This window comes from Rhinatrema bivittatum, chromosome 3, assembly GCF_901001135.1.
Source record: "Rhinatrema bivittatum chromosome 3, aRhiBiv1.1, whole genome shotgun sequence".
NCBI classification, from domain to species: Eukaryota; Metazoa; Chordata; class Amphibia; order Gymnophiona; family Rhinatrematidae; genus Rhinatrema; species Rhinatrema bivittatum.
The window spans coordinates 310,134,310-310,152,776 of NC_042617.1; the positions used below are offsets into that span (position 1 = coordinate 310,134,310).

At 44.0% G+C, this 18,467-nt stretch overlaps 1 protein-coding gene across 1 annotated transcript; it reads right to left on the minus strand.

Moving 5' to 3' along the window:
• Nucleotides 1-11,042: 11,042 nt before the first annotated feature.
• LOC115087691 (homeobox protein Hox-A1-like) lies at nucleotides 11,043-18,427 on the minus strand. The gene is made up of 2 exons (XM_029595187.1): nucleotides 17,747-18,427; nucleotides 11,043-14,601 (listed from the first exon to the last, which is right to left on the minus strand). The coding sequence occupies exons 1-2, from the start codon at nucleotides 18,294-18,296 to the stop codon at nucleotides 14,252-14,254; spliced, it is 900 nt and encodes a 299-aa protein (XP_029451047.1). The 5' UTR covers nucleotides 18,297-18,427; the 3' UTR covers nucleotides 11,043-14,251.
• Nucleotides 18,428-18,467: the final 40 nt, after the last annotated feature.

Genomic DNA, 18,467 nt, shown 5'->3' on the forward strand with positions numbered 1-18,467 from the left:
GAGGAGATGCTTCTTTACTGGGAGGGTGGAAGATACGTGGAATCCCCTACCAGCGGAGGTAGTAACAACCAAATTGATGGCAGAATTCAAGCAAACCTGGGACAGACACCCAGGGTGGTGGTAAGGGCAAGGGAGAGAGATGCCCGGAGATGGAGTAGGATCTGCAGAGATACAGTAAGCAGGGGTAACTGGGTGCTCAGAGAGGCCAACGTAATGAGGTCTGCTCGGCAGAGTGCACACAGTTGTGTGCAAGCTTTATTGCCAATGCAGGATGGAGTTTTGTGCACAAAAAATGTGCATACAACAACGTGTGTACAGTTAGTGCTCCCCATGTAAATGTAATGGTAATGAATAATGAAAGCATTAGCTATTACCCCCCCACCCCCCAATGCAGAGAGGTGTGATGGCGTACCTTGTGTTTTCCTAGCGCTGTAAACTCAACTCCGTCTCTGAAGTGCAGTAAAGTTTCCAGGGCTATTGTTAATCTACAGTCCGGAGCTGAGACCTGGAGTCAGGATTTAATCTGCACAAATCATGTTTTTCTCTGTTTAAAAAGCATTTTTTTCCTAAATTTTTTGGGTTATTGTGCTTTTTTTTTTTTTTTAACCATTAGCTTACTGCATCTGGAATTAACTTCTTTTTTTTTTTAATGTGAGCGTGTACTGAATCTCAGTGCAGAGTTTTAATGCTCAACTTATCCCATCAGCCCCTGTTTCTCCTGCTGCAGGGGCTGATGCAGTTATTTACCTAGATAGTCGGGCCTGACTGAAAGCTCCCATCCTCAGGCCGTTTAGGGACACACACAGACTTCCACGGCATACTCTTAACTGGGATAGGGACTGTCATAGATATAAGCCCTGGGGCTGTGACGTGGTTGATGCAGCCTGGCAAGGTGAACCCACTAGACCCATGCTGAGAGGTAGTGGACACCCCCTTGCTGGGACAGGAGCTGGAGCTTCACCTGTACCAGCCCTGTTGAGCCTTTGGGTTCCAGGGGCTGACAGGGCTTAGGCAAAAGTCCCATAAGGAGCAGTCAAACTAAGTCAAGGTGCGGGCAGTGGTCAGGACTGGTAGCAAACAGACAGTGTCTGGGTCCAGGCCAAGGTCGGGGCAGGCGGCGAGCAATCAGTATCCAGGTCCAAGCTGAGGTCAGGGCAGGTGGCAATCCAGAAGTGAAGTCAGTATCTGTAGCAGAGGTCAGAACCAGGAGTCAGGCAGAGACAAGACACTGAGGACCAGGACAGGGCAAGGCAATGGAGGGGCAGGAACAAGGGCAGGCAAGACAGCAGGACAATGAGGCTGGACAAGACAATGAGGTGAGGCAAGGCACAACAACAAGGCACAGAAGGTAGCAATATGCAGTACAAGGCAGGAGAACCTGTTAATGAGGTGGTGTCTGAGTGCATCGCTGGAGTTTAAATACCCAGGGCCCGTGACGTTATCCTTGGGTACCACGGGGCCTATTAAGGAGCTGAGTGCGTGCATGAGCCTAGGAACCACTGAGGAGGAAGGCAGCATGGCGGCGGCACCAGCGTTGACAGCTCACCCCAGGATGAGTGAGAGTCGTCTGCGGCACGGCAGCCGTGGTCGTCCAAGCGATACAGGGAGAGGGTGTTCCTGTGGGGCCAGTGTGGGTCGGGAGAAGAGGCTGCTCATGTACATTGGTGCTATTTTGCCCATAATCAGTTGCCCGCTCAAATAGCAGCATTTGCCCGTGCGGACTTGCTGCTAATTTTCAAACGTTAAACTACCTGAGGTAGTTTCTCGCAGAAAATTAGCAGCAAGTGGACAAGAGGGTGCATGTAACTTGCTGCTACATGCACTATCCAAAAGTGCCCCTGTACTGACCACCTCCCCTCCCCCGCCTCCCAAAAGCCTCCATCAAAGTTCAAAATCCTGCACTCCATCTCAGGGCCGACAGAAGGTTGCTGTGTTTGGATGCCACCAGGGCATGACGGTCCTTGTGAAGCCCCGCTGCCCAGTGATGACTGCAAACTTGCGGTCGCCATCTTTCCTTTCCTGCTCCTAATGTGTTCACACTCCAGCAGGTTCGGATCCTGCCAGGAAAGTTGTTCAGAAGCACATTTTGCATCCTTTTCTTGCCCTACGTTCAGGCAGCTCACCTGAAATTATGCAGGAGGCTCTGTGTTGTCATCGGGCATGGTGAAAGCTGCCACACCATCGGCTGGTTCCTCATGACTCCCACCAGCTGTGCATTAAGGATCCCATGATACCTAACCAATCACAATACTTGGTTTGCATCAAGCACTGCATGACTAATTCTAATGATAACATTGCTGTTGCTATTATTAATAACTCTTTGCTACACAAAACAATCCGATGCCTTGATATATATATATATATATGTTTTGAGCCTTTTCCTTGAGCTAAATCAGAATTGGCCTCTATTGGACTACAACACCATCAGCCTTTGTTTGCAACACTACCCCCTCTGTTTTTATATGCCCTTCCTAAATCAGCCCAGCCATCACAGGAGCAGTCCTTGGCTGGGGGCCACAGGCCACGGGGCCCACTGAAACCCGCCTACTCTGAACCCTAAGTCTGGCCACGGGGGTGCCACCACTAAGTGTTTGGTTGAGGCTCCCTCCTCCTCCTCAGGGACCGTGAGAGCTTCCTCCGCAGCATCCCCAGCCTGGGAGGGGAGAGGAGGCAGGGAGCAGAGACCGGGCACGGGAACTGAACACAGGTCCTCTGCGTGGCAGTACCCAGCACTTGCCCTGAGGCACTGGGCCGGCTTTTCTGAATAGTTTTTTTTTTAAACAATTTGTGATAAGTTAGTGACCTTTGAAAAGGTGTGTTGAAAAAAAAAATATTTTTTTTTAAGTTATCAGTCAGGAGTTTGCATGCTTACATGAAGAATGTGTTTAGAATGGGGAATGGAGGGTTTGAAGGTGGTTTCTTTTGTTTTTTTTAATAGTTTTTTTGTGATCCTCTTTGAGTAGGGATTCATTCTAGGAAAGGCGGAATGTAAGTTTTAAATTAAATTAAACTAAAATTTGATGTTACCAGAAGGAAGTATTTATATCCACACAACACAGAAATACAAATCTTTTTTTTTTTTTTTTTTAATGTCTGCTTCAGTAGATAAAGAAATGTGTCCAGTGACCGGCACTGTGCCAGTTCTGGTTTTGTTTTATCCCCTTTGCATCTATGAAGCTGTTCCCAGAGATGAATGCACTGGATGTGAAACTAGGACTGGCTCAGCCTCAGCCTGCCTCTTACGACTTGGAGCTCACTGGTGACCTTAACGCTGGAAGGAAACAGGCAGCAGACTGGTGGTGCTGGAAACCATGGCTGGGCCTTCATGGAGCTTTTAGCTACTATGCATTAAGCATCTTAAAAGTTCATTTTTAACTGAAATTATAAGTGCAGCAAGTAGCTTTTCAGTAGTAACTTATCATTATTATTATGAAAGCCAGGGATAGAAGGAGGCGTGAGGAATCAAAGAGGAAGAAAGGAATTTCTTTTCATCTAAAAGTTCCTGTCTAGCAGTTCTGTGAGCATTGTCATAACCGGCTAATCTGACTCGAAACATAGAAATTAAATCCAGATGCAAGTGGCCTTTCTGCATTTAAAAGGTGCATTAGTGTTTGGCAGCCAAGAGCACTTCCCTCCTTTGTTTCTGAAAACAGTGGCGTCTGCACCTGTGTATCTTGTGGAAAAAAAAAAAAAAGAGAGAAGGTAATCAAATACAGGTGTCTTTCGTCCTCTCTTGAGCGGACAAAATTTGGCACTAGAAAATGATTTATAGGAGATAAGACCAATAAATCAGTAGGCAAAATGTAAAAAATGCAGGAATGTTTCTGCATTGAATCCTTTATCTCTTTTGGGAGTGGGGGAGTAGGAAAAATGGCTTGGCAGCTTCCTCCTGCTCCTTTAGGCTTTCCGCTTACTCTGGACCAGTCTCTGCTGGCTTATAAGTGCCATGCAGCTCCATTCACAGTTACCCAGTGGCATTTCCCCATTTGTTTTTGAAACCTCCCCTCTGTTGCAGAGACAGACCATGGCTCCCTCTGAAACCCAGCTAATGTCTGAGTCTGGCCAGTAGGTGTCACTGTTGTATAATGCCTGAGACATCCTTTCCTGCCATGGACTGGTGACAGGGTCCTTGGGGGCTGAGGTGTGGGCAGCCATTGGGAGATCAAGACTCTCTTAAGGTCCACCACTGGCACTAAACCAGCCCTCAAGAACTGGAAACTAGGCTCAAGGGTTCTGTAAGACGGTTTGCTCATTGACACGCAGTAACTTAGCAACAAGCCACAAATCCATTAGGCAGAAGTGGAGTCAAAGCCAGGCTGAGGTCAGGAGCCAGGAAATCCAAGCCATCAAAACAGACAGAAGCACAGGGTTAACAAGAAGCTGGTGCGTAGATCCAAAACCACAGGTGCAGCAATGAACCAGCCAGATCTTGAAGCATGGCCAGATGCAGGGAAGACATACGCCATCTTCTGCTGGGCCTATCAGAAGACAGTAAGCAGGCAAAGAGGGCAGACCACAAACACTTTAACAAAGAGAAGTCAGCTTAAGTGAAAGGCGATTCCCCTAGAGGCCTGACTGCTCATCCTTGGAGAGTGTGCCTCAAAGCTCCCAGGGTAGAAGTTCAAGACTAGCTGGACTATGAGTGCTGACTCTGCAGCAACCCCCAGCCCATGGATCGGAAACCAGGCTCTAGAAACCAACATAGGTCCCCACATGACCCAAACACAGCACTGCAAATAACCCAGCCCTCTTCCCCCTTTTTTTTTTTCTAAATGCTAAATTGCAATTATGTAGTGAAATTCTGCAGTGTGTTCATTTATAGCAGTTTGAATTTTTGGCAGATCTTCCTTAGTTAATGAAAGGGACCCCAACCATGAAAGGAAACGGTGACTTTCCAGCAGAAGAAGAGGTGGAGCAGGGAAGGAAGCTTTAATCTCTGTGGCTCCCTGCAATATACAAGTCAACTCCAGTTAAAGCATAAACAGGGGTTTATTCAAAGGTATTTAAGCAGAACCAAAATAATGACCTGATTTACATTTCTACAGGGTAGAAATATATAGCATAGGGATAATGCAAATACAAGACTTTCACAATACTCTTCTACTTACTGCAACAGCTATATGGGTATAATTACTCATGGGACACTCCAGGTCCACTAGCCCTCAAGTTGGCAGAACACTGTTGTATTCCCAGTTATCCTTTTTGAGCTTCCGGGGACCAAGCTCCTCAGGGGTGGGGCTGTGTGCTTAAGGCTGCAAGTAAACCCTTTCTGGGTTGCACAGCCTCCAATTAAGGCACCCACACAGTGGCTCACGGGCAGAGCTTTTGCACTCAGTGAAATGAAGACAAATTTCAGTTCAAGGCCAACCAGAGCGTCTTCTGGCTGCTAAGCTTCAAGCCTGACTGCCAGGGCCGGCTTTAGATGCAGCTACACAGTGCCCTATTGTTGTAGGGGTGATGATGCTGCTTCAAAGGGGCACCCCAACTTCCCTCCTGCTCCTTAGATCTCTGGGGGGATCTGCCCTGGGTGATAACAGGGGGAAGGGTGCTATTACCACCATCCCGCGGCGGCACGGAGAAGTAACATGCTGGCGGGGTTCCTACTCCCCGCCAGCGTTTCCCCAGAGCCGACAGCAGAAGGTCCTGCAGTGCTGCCAGCCTTTCCTTGGAGCTGGTGGCAGATGAAGAGGCCCTGCGGTGCCGCCGGTGTTTCTCCAGAGCTGGCGGAAAAAGAAAAGGCCCTGCTCTGGAGCCAGCCACCAAAGAAGAGGTCCAAAATGTGTATGAGAGAGTGAGAGACTGGCCCTGTGAGAGTAAGTGCCTGCGTATCAGAGGGGGTGTGTGTGTGTGTGTCTGTGTATTTGAAAGGGTGTCTGTGTGTATGAGTGTATGTGTGTGTGTGTATGTGTGAGGGTGCCTGTGTGTGTGTGTGTGTGTGTGAGGGTGCCTGTGTGTGTGTGTGTGTGAGAGAAAATGCCTGTGTGTATGTGTGTGTTTCTGGGAGAAAGCGTGTCTGCGCGGGTGTCTGTGAGAGAGTGCCTGTGCATGTGTGCCTGTTTATATATGTGTGAAAGGGGTTAAAGTCTGGGCACTCTCCTCCAAACCAGGACAATCTCAAGATGACTAGAAATCTAAAGTTCCCAGGTATGGTGAACGATTTTTTTTTTATCCTTGTTAGTTTTAATTATTAGATATGATGTGTCTGTTATTTTGAAATATTTTATTAGTATTTGGTAATTCTATTCATCATCTGTTTTGATATGTATAATTTTTTAGTATGGTTTTACAATTCTGATTGATTTATATTTCTTGATTGTATTGTTTTGAGGCATAGTGATGTTTGCTTTTCCATTATTGCACTGCATACAGAATCTGGCTTGTTGTGGTTTCCAGTTCAGTTTTTGTCTGCATGTGTGTGTGTTTGTGTAAGTGTGTGTGAGTGAGAGAGAGGAAGCATATATGTGGGTGAGAGACAGAGGAAACGTGTCTGTGTTGTGAGAGACACATAGGAAGTATGTGGTGTGTCCTTCACACACACGCGCGCTTGCTTCCTCTATCGCTCTTTCTCACACACACACACACACACACACACACACACACACACACACATACTCCCTCTGTGTCTCACCAAGCGTGCATGTGTGTGTGTGTAAGAAAGAGAGGGGGAGCATATTGTGTCATATATGACAATCTCAGGATGACAAATATGGAGAGTGGGAGATTTTTTAAATCCTTATTATTTGTAATTATTGGGTGTTATTTGATGTGTCTGCTGTTTTGAAATATTTTATTGATGTTTAAGAAATTTTAAAATTATATATGGGGGTTATCTGCCCAGATTCCAAAAACTTTAGGTACGCCACTGGGTGCCATTCTCCTCCATCCACACACAGAACACCTCTGCGCCTGTTGACCTCAAAATCAGTAATTATTGAAGCAGCAATGTATTCAAAGATAAAAATGTGAGTGGAGAAATAGTCCAACGGTTAGAGCAGAGGACTGAGAACCAGAGAAGTGTGATTTGAACCCTGGCTCTTGGTCCACTGCTTTAACCACTAGGCTACTCACTGAGACCTTGGGGCAAGTCATTTCACCCTCCATTGTCTCAGGTATAAACTTAGGGCCTCAGTTACTAAAGATTTTCCCTTAGACACGAAATGGGAGAAATCCTTTTGTAAATGAACTCCTTAGATAGTAAGCCCTCTAGGGACGAGACAATACCTATATAATTCGCCATGAGCTAGGATTTGGAAAGATGAATAATTACAACAAAAAATCCAAATTGTCATGGGCTCAGTATCTGCAGAGAGGGGTCATGGTATGAATAATGTGACCCTTTTACAGGTTATATTTTATTTTTCCTGGGAATTTCAATGTTATAACAAAACAATCAGTGGAAAAATGACTTTTCCAATGATTTTTCTCCTCTGTGTTTTAAGAAAGGTTTTTTTTTTTCCATTGATTTTTTTTTTTAATTATAACATTGAAATTCCCTGGCAAAATAAAATAAAAACCGGAGAGGAAGGTCCCTAGGTACGAATAATATCAGGAAGTATTTTGCCACAGAAAGGGTGATAGATGCCTGGAGCAGCTGCCCTGGGGAGGTGATGGAGGCCAAAACACTAAGAGGCGAACTTTAAAAGTCCTACGCACGCCAATGCTGGGAGTTATGTGCAGAAGTCGGGTTGGCACGTGCCACTTGGATTTTAAAAGGTGACCACATACGTGCGTATCCCCCGGTACGTGCACGACATTTTTTCTATGGAAAAGAGGCAGGGCGTGGGCATGGACACTCCTGGATATACGAATGAAACCAGCATGTAAATACTTACACACACACAAGCGCACGCCAGGGTCCCCTATCGCCTAACTTTACTTCCGGCGAGGATGGCGTGTAAGTCCTAAAACAAAAACTAAAGAGGTGAGTGGGGTTTTAAGGGTCAGGGCTAACACTAAAAGGGAGACTATTTAACTAGGGGACTATTCTTTACCTATTCTTTACCTGGACAAACTGGGAATGAACTGGGGAAACTGGTAATGGCGTCGTCGCGTGTGTTTTAAAATCCCCCCCACTGACCTGGTAGTGGCGGCATTTGCGTACATGCTCGCGCCCCTATAAAATCGTGAGCGCGCGTAAGTACGCTCAGCCTATTTTATACCAGGTGTGCATATACGCGCGTTTGTTGTAAAACGGCCGTGTCCTGTGGCGCGTACACGTGCGCCCGCGAGGCTGTTGGCAAATGACCGTCCCTGAGGATTCAGGATCGCCTCGGATAAACGCAGGGAATGTCCGCCTGTGAGGAAATGAAGGTGAAACAAGGATCTCCAAGTGGCGTGCGAGGTAGCGCACAGGAAGGGAGAATGGGTCAGACTGGGTTGGCCTCATCATCTCTGTTTAGTGCATTCACTGCTGAGGAATTTTCTGACTTGGGTCTGTAACTTTCCCCAGCTGTTCCTGAATCATTTCCATAATAATAATAATAATAATAATAACAGCATTGCTTCTTCTGCATTCCCCCCCCCCCTGAAAATGTTCATCCAGCGCAGGCATTTGAAATGTGCAGACAGCAGGGGTGATTTTCGTGCCAGGTTTCTGCTGGAACCTTTTTGAACTTTCTTCCCTTTCCTCGTTGGGAAGAAGCGGAAGGTGGAGGCTGCCGCTGGCCCCTGCCCGATTTCCTTTCTTGACAGAAAATTACCAGGCCATCTCTCCCCCAGAGTGTGGGTCTGGATCCTGCATGAGTTTGCATGCGCTGTGTAAATACCGGGACAGCCCTATTACCTCTGACTGCAATAGCCCAACTCATTTTTCCACGGGCTGGAAACGAATTGAGAAACTTGTGAAAAAAATTGTCTGAAACAACATAAGAACACGCAAGCTGGGGTCGGATCAATGGGCAGTGGCCACGGAGGATTAGTAACACCCAGCAGACCCAAACCAGAGTTCATCTGAGCGTCCCCTGTAGATATATAATTGTGTAGCCAAACTCATCTTTCTCATGTAGGGAACGTGCAAACAATTCAGAGGCAAGAAATGCATTTCTGGCCTGAGTGAAGGTCATTTCCCCTGCTATTCCTCACATAGGGGTGGGCAGTTCTGGTCCTCCAGTGTTGCAAACTGGCCTGGTTTTCAGGATATCCTCAATGAATATGCTTGAGATAGATTTGCAAGCACTGCCTCCATTCTGCCTGAGGCTGTTACCCGAGCAAAGCGGCGTCGCTGCCTCCTGCGGCAGCTGAGCCCCTGTTTCTGAAACCCCCTTCCACCCTCTCCCCAAGCACCCAGACCCTGATGCTCTCGTCTACCTTAAAACACCGACAAACCCTGCTACCCTCTTCCATCCCTCCCCAAATCCCCCCCCAAACCCTGACACTCCCTTCTAACCCTCTCCAAGCACCCACAAACCTTGACTTCCCCTTGCAAATCTGTCTCCAAATGGACACGGACCCCGACGCATCCTTCCAATCCCTGAAAACATCGACAGCCCTCTTCCAACCCTCTCTTCAAACACCCACAGACCCCCTTCCTCCTCAAACACACACAGATCCTGACACCCCTTCTACATCCCTCCAAATGCATATTTACTCTCCACTTGCTAAAAAAAAATTAAAGCGGTTTTGATGCAATTAAAAAAATATAATCAAGGATCTGGCCTCCTCTCAGAAACTCCCATCTGTGGGCTAGATTCATGCGGGTAGAGAGAGAACTCACACACATCAACCTGACATGGAAGGAGAGGACTGTGAAGGCTGATAGCATCCTGAAAGAGCCTTTCCAAAAACTTTCAGCACCCAAAAGCACCAGCCATCCCGAAAGAGACATGCAAACGGTCAACGGTAAACTGAGCAGCCAGAGAGCACATTTCTACCCTTCTAATGTTCAATTCTATTTTCAAAGAGACCTTGAAGATCGGTGTATGATAGGGACCGGGCCGTTCATGTTAGAGAGAAGCGGCTTTAGACAGAGATCAGTTGATTTAGCTGATACTGGTAACGTATAATTGAATTAGGCATTTATGGGGCATTTTCTACCTGCCATGGTTTGTAAAGGTCATCTGTCCTGAAGGCATGATCAGACCATCCTCATTCTTTTAAATTGGAATAATGAAACTGGGTTGGTTTTTTTCTTTTTTTTTTTTTTCCCATAGTGTTCCCCTGTGTTACTGGAGCTGGACTGCTAGCAGATCTTTAGCTCCAAGTAATAATTTGTCAACCTGCCACTGGATTCATGTTTTATGCTAATGAAGGCAGACTTTATTGACTCAGGGTGAGCCAGTGACCGGGTCAGACCCTTCCTGAGGCAAGCCAGAGGTCAGAAGGTCATGGGTGAAAGAAAGAGTATTTCGCTATGGATTTTCATCAGGGCAGTTGGAATTGTGCGTCCTCTATTAGAATGAATAAAAGTTGTTCTTGGCTTTCAACACCAACTTAGATTGCATAGTCTATGGCCCTTAGTTAAGAAAAAAAAACCTTTAGTTCCTCGATTTCAGCCTTTTGCTTAAGCTTGGCTGAATGGAAGCTTTTTTGGCAGCCGATACCCCAAAATGCAGGTGCCACAATAATAATAATAATAATAATACTGATGATTAAAAAAAAACCAAAAAACAAAGGCAAGCCCTGGCTCCATTGTGTAGGAAAAGAAACGCGCAGCGAATTTCCCTATTAATCTCGATTGGAAACGTCAGAAATACAGATCTCGCCTGTAACAGAGGAAGGCACATCCCGTGGGCATGTCTCGCTGTGCTATAATCCAGGGGTGAATTATGTTTCTTGACCGGGGTTAAGCTGGGAAGCAGATCAAAAAGTACTTAAAATAAACTTAAATGAGATGACACGGAACATTTAGTGTAGTGCGGCGCGCGCCTGGCCCTGGAAGGAGCTGCTCAGCCCAGGGATTTATTCACTGGAGCTAACCCTGAGCCTCTCCTCCACTTTGCGGGGTTTTTTTTCTCTGCCTTTTGGAAGGAACAAAGTTTAACAAGCCCCAGACACACATACGCACACGTCCACACACTCGGACATAAAACCCAAACACTTGTATATACATATATAATCTGTTTATTGATTGAGGTCATAGTTCTTTCTTTTTTTTTTTTTAAGGAGAAACCCGTATAATCCATTTTGATAGTCCTGGCAAACAGAGGTAGGCATTTCATTTATTTTACAGTTACCATTACTAGTTTTTGTTCTGTTGGTGTTATGCAGTGCAGCTATGAATGCTTCCTTTTCCAAGTCACCCTTACCCCCTTTTTTTTTTTTTTGGGAGGGGTGGGGGGTTAGTCCAGTAACAGGTCTCACAGCCCTCCCCAGTCTCCTGATCTCTGTACTCGTTTGCAGTCCCTCCCCCTCCCCCCGTTTAGAAGCATGAGACCGATAAGCAGGAGGTTTATGTTATTTGGGGGGGGGGGGGGGGGGTTGGTCAGTATTTTTTTTTAAATCAATAATAGAATGAGTGGGTGTGCAGCATCCTGAAAAGATTTGATTTTACTGGAAAAAAAAACCAAAACCAAAAAGATATTTTGCCTTTGTAACTCGGTCCTCAGCCTCTAAGCTAGCGTAGAGGCTTTCATCTCAAACAATGTTCTGTCTCCTGACGCTGCATAAATATTTAGAGTAATTTTCAAAAACGCTTTCCTCCTGATTTGCCGCTAGATAAAATCTTTGGTTGAATTTTTTTTTTTTTTTGCCGCTAGATTACGTTGGAGTGGGTGCATTTAATTTTTCACAATCAGATCGCTCGCTCTCTCTCTCTTTTTTTTTTTTTTAATTTTTATTTAAAGCATTGTGTAAAACAAAGAAAAAGTTTTAAGGACACGAAGCGGCAGCAGCGGCGGCACCACACCTGGAAAAAACTGTCAGTGCATTCGCAGCCCGGGATCAGCTGGAAGTGCAGAATTAAAACTTGTTAACCCCTCCTCCCAACCGAAACCAAACAAAAGCGGGAACAAAACTTTCTCGCAGAGGCAGAACAACAGTGTGGTTGCAAACGAGCCTAGCACCGAGCGCTGGTTCCCACAGAGGCAAGGTTCAGTAAAACTGAAAGGGGGGGCGCGTAGTCAACCAGCGGATGCTCAAAGGGTATTACCGCGGAGAAGTCGCTCTGTCTGAGCTGTTGCGATTTCCTTGCAAAAGAGCGTTATGAAGGCTATTTTTTTCCTGCAAAAAAACCCCCAAAACAAAACGTTGACGACTTTCTTTCAAGCTTTTAATTTTTCCCCCCTTTCCTTGGGATTCTTTCTATTAGGCCTTTTCATTCTCCTCCTTTTTTTTCTCACTCCCCCTATTTTTTCCTGAAATATAAGTCCTCTATTTTATGGCTTTTAAGGTTTAGAAATCTCACTGGGTTTGGCTAGCAAATCATTTCCCGGCCCTTGAACAAGTACTACCCAGCGCTTTAGGGGGAGAAGTCCTGGGCTTTCGTTCCTCTTTAGACCTCGGTGTTACGATTTCATTGGGATTCCCCATTGCAGACTTTGACAAAAGCACACTGCTAGCTCACTACCCTAAGGTTTTATCGCGATCGCCTAAGCTTTTGCCACTTTTTTTTTTTCTTTCGCCCATAAATTACTTGCTGTAAATTATTTTTGAGGCGGATTAAGTCTGTCATCCTAGTAGCGGAAGATTTCCTCCTTAATGAACTTCCTTGCTACGTGTACCGTTGGCTGAATCTGCCTCTTCCCCTACTCTTCTGTTTGTACCTTATCTACGGGGAGTACTCAGTCCCCATACGGAGTCCTAAGGTGGAACACTCAGTCCTTACTCAGACTTTGCTGGTCTATCCTGGGTGCTAAGCTCTCGGAACAAAGTTAAAACCAAAATAGTATCTGCCAAAACAAGAGCAACACTTTTAGAAATGTAACTATAGAAATAAAGGCTAACACTCAAATTAGTTAGTAGCAGGGAAGTCACTCTATTTCAGTCTAGTAGTTTAGCCCAAATTTAACTGCAAGGTTTTCTGCCCGTTTATGGCTAGCCCGAGGCCCCCTAATCAATGAGGTACCGAACTCCAGTTCTTGGTACTCACAACTTGTGAAGTTGTGAGTACCAAAAGACAGAACAGAATTATGCTTGACAATAAAGAAAAATAGTAACAAAAATCTTAATATGTGAAAATCACTGGTAAATTTCAGTTTTGTTTTGCTGGGATCTGGGTCGCTGGCCTTAAGAGATGACTAAAATATCCAGCAGAACTGGTCTTAATTCAGTGTCCATAAACTGAAGCCTTCCACAAACCATTATTCCCCAGTTTTTTTCAGATCCAGTCTGCTCTGCATCGGCACTGACTTTATTGGAGGGTAAGTGTACCTGCTAAGAAGCTAGCAAATATTTGGAACTTTGTGGAAGGACCGAGTTGTCCTATATATATTTATATATGTGCTAACAATAGGGACTGGATGAATTCACTGCTCTGTTTGATCCTCAAATCTTTGCATATTTGGCTTTTTTTGTTACTGAAAAAGCAGACATAATCAGGCAACATTTTACTAAATATTGTCTAAAAAGCGCAGCCTTCTGGGTTTCTATCGGTCTGTTCCTTGGGCCACTAGTGTACGTCCTTTCTTTGGTACAATATGTCATTATTACAATATATTATTTACTATTCAGAAAAAGGATAGGCGGAAGAAGTTCGTTTTGCACCAAAGTGATGTCAGCTGGGGGTTTCCTTAGAAATCATTTTTTTCTTGTTTCAACTTTGTAAGGCATTGCATGTTTGTCAAATCTTTGGTTTTCTTTGGTATCGGTATGTATAAGGTGCACTGACTGAAAGCGTTAAATATTTTACGACTATGCTCGGCAACGCTTCGACGCTGAACATATAGCTGAGCCTCCCTTTAACGCTAGTGCAATACTTGTCTGCATTACCTCCTGTATCAGCATTAACTGAGGCGGATATTCCTTTCCTCTTCCCCTAGCAGATTCCGTCAGAGATGCAGCAACGTTTGCCCTTGGTGACATCACTATTCACTCTCACTGCAACGACTATGACGTCACAGAAAGCAGGCTGTGACTTCAGAAGAGGGCCAAGGGGAAACCTTGCTGGTGGATGTTGGGGAAAACAGGGAGGAATACCAGACAGGAAAATAGCAAACAAACAAAAAAAAAAGTGGTCAAATACCCCAGTGTGCTTTTTGGGGAGATGATGGTCAGTGGGGAGGGAAGTGGGGATATTTTTCAGAATCTGATTTGGGGTCTGTACGGTACTTTTCATACATTCAAAAGAAACGAGTTCGTTCACCAGCTGAAACAGTATTCAGACAGCTTCGTCAGTGGTGGGGGTGAGGACGTCCCTGTTCCTGCAGGGAGAAGAGGCAGGAGATGCAGTGTCAGGCCTTTCCGGGGAGGACTCGTTGGAAGCAGCTGGCCCTCCAGGGAACTCTTCCCTCTCTCGCTTCTTCTGTTTCATCCTGCGGTTCTGGAACCAGATCTTAACCTGGGTTTCGTTGAGCTGCAAAGCAGAGGCAATCTCCACCCTCCTGGCCCGGGTCAGGTACTTATTAAAGTGAAATTCTTTCTCCAGTTCAGTCAACTGTTTTGTGGTGAAATTGGTCCTTGGGGTGACTCCACTAGGCTCCCTGGAAAACCCGCAGTCTCCGGATTTTGCTAGAAGAAAGAAATGTAGAGACATTTCTATTAAAAAAAACAAAACAAAACGTTTCACGAACTCTTCAAATTTGAACATTTAACTATAAGTTTGATCGACAGAAGTACAGTAAGCAACCAGTTTTAATGTGCTAATTTGAAATAATGCTTCAGGCAGACCTCGCACTAAGAGATGATATTTGAACCTATAGCTGTCAAAGCGCATAATTTAAAGTACTTCGGATTGGATTTGAACAATTGTTTTTCATATTCACGGGCCAAAAATAGCCATGGGTGTATGTTATAATCACATTAAAAAATAAAAAAAAAACTTTCCAGATCATAAATTTGCCTAAGCTACTCCCTACCAAATTTAGTAAATAAACAGCTCTGGCAGGCAAGAAAAGATTCAAAAAGGAATTTGACGTGGAGGCCTGCCCCTCAGCACTCCATTCTGTCTTTGAGATGCAGAATGAATGTTAAATAAAAACTCGGTGACATTTCCAATCGCAGAGTGTTTATTTTAAGTTGAAAGGGACAAGGCACAATGGGCCCCGAAGATATATTGAGAGGTGGTTTCCATCTTAGCAGGAAAAACCTGTCCTGCGCCTAGCTGAGCAAGCAATGGTTCTCAGTGCACACTGGCGAGCAGTAAATGACCTTGCCGAGGCACATAGTGTGGCAATTTATGCTTTGGTTTCCACGCAAATATCGATTTTTTTTCCCACCCTTGCACAAATCCTAAAAGCAAGCCTCCACCTAGGAAAAGCCAAATTGAGTTTAACTCGGAACTAATGGCCAGAAGGAGGGCACCCTGGATATAATAAGTCTGTTAGCGTTTTCCTTCCTCCAGAATGCAAACCGTTTGATCAAAGCGCTGCTCCTGGCCCATCGCCCTGCAGGAAGACAGTGGCCCAGGTAGGCACTTCAGCAGTCACACGCCTGATGCTCGGTTCTGCTCCTGCCGCACTGTCCTCATTCCTTCTGGTGGGCTCGCGTACGAAATAACTAAAAAGGCACTTGTAAAAAGTAACAAGAAGAACAATGGCACCCTGTATTTTTTCATGTGTGTTGTTTTTTAGAAGTTGGGTAAGTTGTGAAGCACTGGATTTTGGAAACTATATGTTTCAATCGATCAGTCACTCTATCTGTATAATCTGTATCTATCAATATATCCTTATCTGTACATAATACCTATCTACCTATATCCGTACTTTTACTTCTGTATCCTTCTCACCCTTCCCAGTCTGGCGAATAATAGAATGTGCAAACTACTTTGTCGAAGAACCAAGGAGAAAAGACTGATTTCAAGTACAATAAACCCCTGAGAGTGCATTTTTTTTCCTGCTCTGTGCAATTAAATTCAGCACTTGGACCAACACAACCCCAGATGCATTCATTGACAACTTCTAGGATCTGGTGTAATAGCGGAGGGGTGATCCGTTACTTGGAGGAAGCTCCCTCCTTTGATCTCTCCAGTTTCCACAATAAAAACAAGCCAAGGGCAGTAAACAAAGAGGAGCTGCACTTTTAGCTCAGAAGTCAAGCTGTTCAGTCCTTGAAAATTCAAATGGATCTTACTATAGTTGACTTCTTTAAATTTAGAAGTAATCCTTGGAATGAGTAGTGAGTGTATTTGCATGATATTCAGACAAAATGAAATTAAAAAAAAAATCTCATTGTCTTTCTTTACAGACAACTAGCTGTTTTTGGAAATATGATTTCCATCTCCTTTCCAAACTTTTAATAGTCACATTCTGTCATCAAACAGCAGAGGTGAATAAACGCATATACAAATGAAAAAAGCGTATTATTTACTTAAAAAAAGAGTATCTACAAAGAAGATACTTGTACAGAAAATCCAAGCCCTGATAACTTTTTAAGAATATATCGCATCCGATATAATTTCATTTAGTCCGGTTCTTTTTAGTCTTTTTTTACATTCCCAATTATCTTGAAACTCTCTTTTTTTCTTTTTTCCCTTTCCGTCCTACATTTCCTTTGCGTAGGTTTTGTACCAGTAAGCCATCTTATATTATTCTTCGACATTTCATCTTAACAAAAAATATTGCTAAAACTGATGAAAATATAACTTCTTACATTTGCTAATTATTGGATAAATGCCTATGATTTATACTCTTGCAAACATCAGTTCCTGGCATTGCATTGTGCAGGCATTCTACAAAAAAATGTAAACAAAACAATCTTACACTTGGAAATGAACTAAGAGCTCGGTCTAAAGAACGAATTGCCCCTTTTAAGCCCTTTAAGTTAACACTAGCGCTAAGCAGTTTCATCCCTTACCGAATATTTATAGAGATGGTCAGGAAGTTATCTCAATAAAGACTTTGTAGAAAACAAAAAAAGTAAAACGATTTGTAAAGTTTTGTAAATTTTCATAGCAATAAAAGGCTTCTAAAGTTCCAAAAGCAAATAATTTAAATTTGAAAATTTTAAGTTAAATACAATAAAAAAGGAGAAATTTTTTTGCCAATAACCAACAATAAAAAGTTAACAAAATGTTCAGATTATGGTAGATTTATATATTTTCTTTGTTGTGTATGTTTAAAAAATATGAATTTCTAGTTAATATAATATTTTAGCTAGAAATAAAATAAGTAAAAAGTTAGCAAAAATGCTAGGAATATAAATCAAAATATATTTTTAAGTTAAAATAAAATCCTGACTTTCTTTATCACGTGTTAAGACCAAAGCAGTATAAACTTTGAAGAAGAAACAATTTTGCTGATTTATTTTAAACAGTCTGCTTCTATAACAAAGTCCTTTTGAAACGTTGTTTTCTCAAAGTTTGTTTTAGCTTTTTAATTATTTTTTTTTAAGTTCTAATGGATCCTTCCTCAAAAGTGCAACATTTAAAAAGTCCCCTGTCAACATGAAAATAATACATACAATTATGCTACATCATAAAAGCTGCTTGTCTTATTTCATGTTGAAATATTTTCTTGATTGAAAATTCTTTTGGTTAGTCAATCATACTTTATTGTTTTATTATTCTCCATTTAGTATATTTAAATCAAGGCTACCAATCCATTAGTAGAACAGAAAAAAATGTCTTCACAGCCTAAGACTCCGATACAGATAATGCATCATTTTTCTCTATTATTTCATCATGTTCAAGGAAGAGCAAAATGTGTGTATGACTCACCTGTTTTGGGAGCATTTCGTTTCACTTTCATCCACTCAAAAGTTTTGGGGTCACCACAGAGTTCCCGAGAAGCAGGTCCCCTTTCTGATGCGGAATTATAACTGGACAGGGGCAGAGTCAAAGCATCCTGGCCACAGGCCTGATACTGCTCCAGTAGCCGCCCTCCACAGTGATGCCCAGAAAGACCTGCTGGATACCCGGAGGTGGGGAGGAAACTGGTCCCAGTAAGGTCGACGTCATGGGAGCAATTGGCTGGATAGTGGTGGAGGTAGCTTGGATTGTAGCCTTGGGTTGAGAAAGCAGATCTGACAGGTAGAGGGGGGTTGTAAATGGCACCTAGCCCCCCAGCAGCAGGGTAAGTAGGCTGAAGATGGGCTGGGTGATGCCCTGCTATTTGGAGTTGCCTTCCAGCAACAAAACGTCCTTCCCCTGCACAGCTGACGTTGCATGGCCTCTGTTGCAAATGCTGGAGCCTGGGCTCTACAGGGTAGGTCCCTGCATAGTGATCACTGCTCTCTCCAGCACAGATCAACTCTTCGTAAGTATTCATTTCTCTAGCATTGTCCTTCCCCAAATCAGGTCTAGCCCCTCATTCTCAGTCTGGCCCTGTTAAGCATGTCAAATTGGACACTTCCTTCAAAGAGCCAAGGGAGGGAGAGAAAAGCCAGCTGAAATTGGATATATTGGCAGGGGATCACGTGAGCAGCTCCTGGCCAATGGC